At 51.2% G+C, this 5,000-nt stretch overlaps 1 protein-coding gene across 2 annotated transcripts in view; it reads left to right on the top strand.

Moving 5' to 3' along the window:
* The window catches only part of LOC126569159 (adenylate cyclase type 3), a 37,176-nt gene that overhangs the window by 26,225 nt on the left and 5,951 nt on the right, over positions 1–5,000 (top strand). For both annotated transcript variants that reach the window (XM_050226076.1, XM_050226077.1), the window contains exons 9-14: positions 1–60; positions 958–1,096; positions 2,721–2,828; positions 3,089–3,384; positions 3,509–3,596; positions 4,784–4,900. The exon at positions 1–60 is cut by the window's left edge and continues 99 nt beyond it. In XM_050226076.1, coding sequence (XP_050082033.1) covers positions 1–60; positions 958–1,096; positions 2,721–2,828; positions 3,089–3,384; positions 3,509–3,596; positions 4,784–4,900 — 808 coding nt within the window. The remainder of the gene's footprint in view (positions 61–957; positions 1,097–2,720; positions 2,829–3,088; positions 3,385–3,508; positions 3,597–4,783; positions 4,901–5,000) is intronic.

Genomic DNA, 5,000 nt, shown 5'->3' with positions numbered 1-5,000 from the left:
TGATGTCTACTCCAAGGACGTCGAGCTGGCAAATAAGATGGAATCGAGTGGTAAAGCGGGGTAAGTAAAGGGGAGTACAAAATGGGACGGGGAGCGGGGAGCAGCTCCCACGGGATTCTAAGCCACACATACAGACACAAGCACACAGATACAGAGACCGAAAGAGAGAGAGAGAGAGAGAGAGAGAGAGAGAGAGAGAGAGAGAGAGAGCGGAGACCTGAATAAAATCTGCATAATCTTGGGAGACTGGTTACCAGCTGGAAGCAAGCTGACGGATTGATTGGTTTGCGCCACATCACACGTACACACAAGCACACCGTACTTTCGCTTCCCTTTTTTCGGACGGACCGCTTTTTTCGGGGAGGTGCCGGGGTGAGAGATTGATTGAAATGGATCAATTTCGCCCAATGCTCGGTCACCGGGGGCTTGGCAGATTAAGGAATTTCTTTTTGAAAGTTCTGCAAACAGCATCTCTTTTTGCGATGCGCATCTATTAAACTTCCTCATCCGCTTTTTTTTGTTGTTGTTGCGGGGGTCCAGGGAATGGAATGGACGCTGCGAGTCATCTCGAAAGAGGCAAGCAGCAGCAGCAGGGTGGTAACGGATAATCAAGCTAGTGGGTTTCCTTAGGATCGTGCATTAGTATTCCACCTAGTTTGTTAAACGCAAAAAAAGGGAATGGATTTTAAAATTTTCTTTTCCCACACAAGCCACCGATGCCCGGTCCGGTGCTAAGAAAAACCAAACTTAACCGTGGTTGTTGATTGCCCAGCCAAAGTTTACAGACTCCGACGCGGGTGGTTTTGAACGAACGAATGCAAGGTACATCGGGGACCCTAATGTGACCCTGTGCGAACCGAACCGAAGCGTGGAAGTGGAAAGTAATTCGTTATCCAAATATCTTCGACCCACCCACCTTTCACTCTCTCTCTCTCTCTCTCTCTCTCCAAATTGCAGTCGCGTCCATCTTTCGGAGAAAACGCTCAGCTTCCTGAACGGGGAGTTCGAGGTGGAACCGGCCTACGGTGAGAAGCGCGAGGAAGCGCTCCGGATAGCGGGCCTGAAGACGTACTTCATCTCGAAGGTGCTGAAACCGGTAAGTATTTTCAGAATCATAAAAAAACGAAAATGGCCACCCACCGGCATGTGTGGGGCTGGTAGTGGATGAGATGTGCGTTCGTGCGTGGTCATAAATACGCGGCGCTTTAAGCGGCTCATCACGGTCGAGCGGGAATCTAATCACCGTAAGCACCGTATGAAGTTGGCCCATCATGTATCACGGCCGCTTCCACGTACAGCAACCGCGCCGCGCCTTCCCTGGTGCCCGTAAGCACACCGTAATGGACTGTTGTAAAGACTGTAAACTGTTTTCTCATCTTCCCACCCGGGAGGGAGGAGGACGATTTTGAAGGCAGAATGTTGTTAGCGGAATTTGATTTTCCCGATCTTTTTCTCCTTCAACTGGTGCTCCTGCTGCTGCTGCTGCCAATGGTGGTGGTGGAATGGAATCGGAATTGATTTGATAATGTTTTCGGCACGACGACATCACGCCGCGTGATGATCGCAACGGTGAAGACATCTCGATTGCTCGATTACGCTTTTCCAGGGGAATTCCACGCTCCATATTTCACAAGTAATATTTCAGTTCTGAAGAACTGAGCGCGAGAAGATGAAATGGGGCACAAGTGATTCCCAGTGTCCCAGTATAAACTTTTGCTCATCCGGAAGAGTTGAAGAGGTCACCCTCAACGGCCTTTTTTTGCAGCGAATCGATCGAAGTTTTCAATTCGCCAATTCGTTTCTGCTCCGTTTCTGCCGGATGTGACTGCAAATGGCGGTTTGGTTGAAGCAGTTCTTGAAGTTACCATTGTACCTTTTGTTAATAAGCTTGCGGTAGCTACGCTAAACGAGGATAACCGACGGTCCCCAGTGGGCGCTGGCAACCGGGAGCAGTTATTTATGTTCAAACCTCCCCCCAAACGGCTAAATCACTTCCATTCCGCCTCACACATACATTCACTCGCGCTCTGTCTCGTCCTGTCCCCTCCAGGGAGCAAAGTCGAGCCGAGGAGTGGACAATGGTATTTTTCACGATGACAGGCTTAACGATGTAAGCTGAGGTCCCCGGTGGCCCGCGCTGGGGTCCATTTCTCGGACCTATTAGCTCCAACTCCGACTCGCCGCCCGTACCGCGATTAATGCAATTACATGCGAACGTTTCCGCGCGTGTTCCGCGCCGGACGATGCCGAGCCCCGGAGCCAAACTCCCCGATGGCGATGGTGTCCTGGGGAGAGAGGGAGAGAGGGAGAGGAAAAACTTATCAGACACACGAGGCCATGGCGAAGAATCGCGTGGAACTGATTTACCGAGGGCGAAGCCACGCGTATTAATTACAAGTAAACCATGAGCTCCGGATCGGCCACGGCCATGGGGCTGGATTTCTAATAAAATCACAACCAGGCAAGCCAGCCGGTGGTGGCGCCGGACCAGACATCCAATCCATCAATAAATATCTCTAATATTTCGTTTTGTTTATGAGTTTTTTCTCGGTCATCGCAGCAGGCTGCTGGAGTTCTCATGTTTACGGTCGTCCAGAAGCTTCTCGGCACGGCTCGGGGCTCCATAATTCTCATTCTCTCGCATGCGAAAGCGTACGCCATCAAATAAATTTGTTTCTCTCCGTTTCTCGTTCTTCTTCCTGCCATTTCTGCGCCGCCAGTTCTGCCCGTCGGAGCACAAGAATGGTTCAGCCGATCCGAAGGATACCGTCATCGAACCGGACGGACCATCGGAGATCTTCCGCGAGGATGAGGAGGACGATGCGAAGGTAAGAAGGTGGTGCAGGTGGTTGCAATTAATTTTCATTGCAGGATGCCGGCCTTTTATGTGGCCTGTCCCCCGCGGCCATGATGTGGTGGTGCGCCACGACCCACCGGTACAAGCCTTATCTTCCGGATGGTCCGCTACAATCGCGTGCACGTCCTACTACCCCCCTACTACTACTAGTAGCCGGCTACTAGTACCTCCCGGTGCGGGCATTAATTTGTGTCGTTTGTCGTTGGTTTCCGTTTTCCTACGGGGCGCCAGACGGTGAGCGGTACGGGAGACGAACCTTCTACGCCCGGTACGGACCGGCCGGATACGGCGGAGGAGGAGGAACAGCAGGCCTGCGAGGACTACAAGATGCGCCTTCGCAAAGAGCTCGTCAGCCGAGACGGGCACAGCGAGATCAGCAAGGACACGAACTTCTTCCTCACGTTCAACGACAAGAACCACGAGACGGCCTACACCGAGTACCGGGAACCGCACAGTGCTATCCCACTGCTGGCCGCCCTCGTCGTCCAGTTTGTGGCCATCCTCTACGCTCTTCTGGTACTTCCAAGGTATTGTGCTGCCGGTGAATTGATGAGAGAAAGGGCGGGGTGGTATAAATATAGATTTCGATTGGCATAATGGTGCTTACGTTTAATCTGTGCCAACGCGCTCTCTCCCTTTCTTCTCTGACAGGACGGCGGTGCACTTTGAAGTCGTGATTCCCCCGCTCGTGATCATTTTCATCATGGTGTTCATCTCCGTGGCCGAAAGCTTCACGGAAGTAAGTATCGACATCCGGGCCGATCCGGTCCCGATTCTTTGTTCGCCATCCATTTTCACCGACAGTTCAGTTGTTCGAAACGATTTCAAACTCATTAATTTAGGATAAAAGCGAAACACGGAACAGAGTTGGTGTGGTGTCGTGGGGATAATAAATTCGAACGATTTAAAGTTTTCCCCGCTTTTGTCCGCTAAACTTTCAATCGTTTTTTTGCCGCGGAGACCGGAGACCAGGGGCACCATATGGTGTACGTCCACTGTTTTAGATCGCAGCAGGCAGACCCCGGCGGTTGTATGGGCAACCGATGCGCTACAACCGCGCTCGGAGCTCGTGTTATTACGAGCACAATAAATTACGATTTTACACCACATAGAACCGATGGGACAGTGGCGGGAATAGCGCGTGTCAAACATGCTGACCCATTGTTTTCGCGTTTGTTCCGCGTCTCAGGAGGCTGGCCCGAGGAAACGAAGAGAAGGGGAGCAGAAGTGACAACCGGACACGGTGGCAACTTGTTCGCACTTTCGCACACTCGTTTCACTTTCTTTACTTTTTCCCCGATGCACGATGTCTTTTGTGAATCCGTTTTCCATCTTGATTCTGTCGCACCTCTAGCCCGCTTCTGGGAGCAAAGTCTTTTGTTCCTGCAAACGCCATCCACAAGTCGCACCCGTTTGTATCTTTTCTATCGCCCGTTTAGCATACTTTGTTCCCAGGGAATTCCATGTTTCTATAGTAACAGAATGAAACGCGCGAATCGAACGGTACAGTGAGAGAAGACGTGAAACCAGAATGGAGCCTGTGAAGCTCATAAATCACTCCGGGAGCACGGGAAGTGGTTGCAGTGTCAGCGGCCTGTGCACTGCACTACCACTGGATTCCGCCGCTGGATGGTTAAATGATGTTTCGTGGATGTATGAAGATGAATGGTGATAGATCAAAACGTGGACTGTGTTCCAAGTGTTAAATGATGTGCAAATAGAAACCCCGTGACCTGAATAGACCGAACGGATACTAATGGATGATGAGACACAGGGCCCTTCACCTAGGCTTCACGTGATACACGTGATCTCGACTGTCTTTAAAACACATCCCGAGCACAGACAAACATTTACGAGCTGTTTAGTTGCTTTGCACAAATTAACCACCTGGCTGACTGGTGCCTTCTCGGTCTGGTATGATTTCAGATTTTGCCGGCATTCATCACGCTAAACAGCAAACGATACAACGACAGCACTAGCTTACGAAAATCCACCGCCATCATTATCGTCCTGCTGCTGGGCATTTCGAACGTGAGCGACATGGTAAGTAGCGTGCACGCCTCCGAGCAACAATTTCCCTGCGTTGGATCATAAATTTTCCCATCCCCCTCAGCAGCCCATCAGCCCCCCCAAGAGACACTAG

Source organism: Anopheles aquasalis, chromosome 2 (genome assembly GCF_943734665.1).
Source record: "Anopheles aquasalis chromosome 2, idAnoAquaMG_Q_19, whole genome shotgun sequence".
Classification (NCBI taxonomy): Eukaryota; Metazoa; Arthropoda; class Insecta; order Diptera; family Culicidae; genus Anopheles; species Anopheles aquasalis.
The sequence above is the reverse complement of the archived record's forward strand: the minus strand, read 5'-3'. Positions and strand labels throughout refer to the sequence as shown.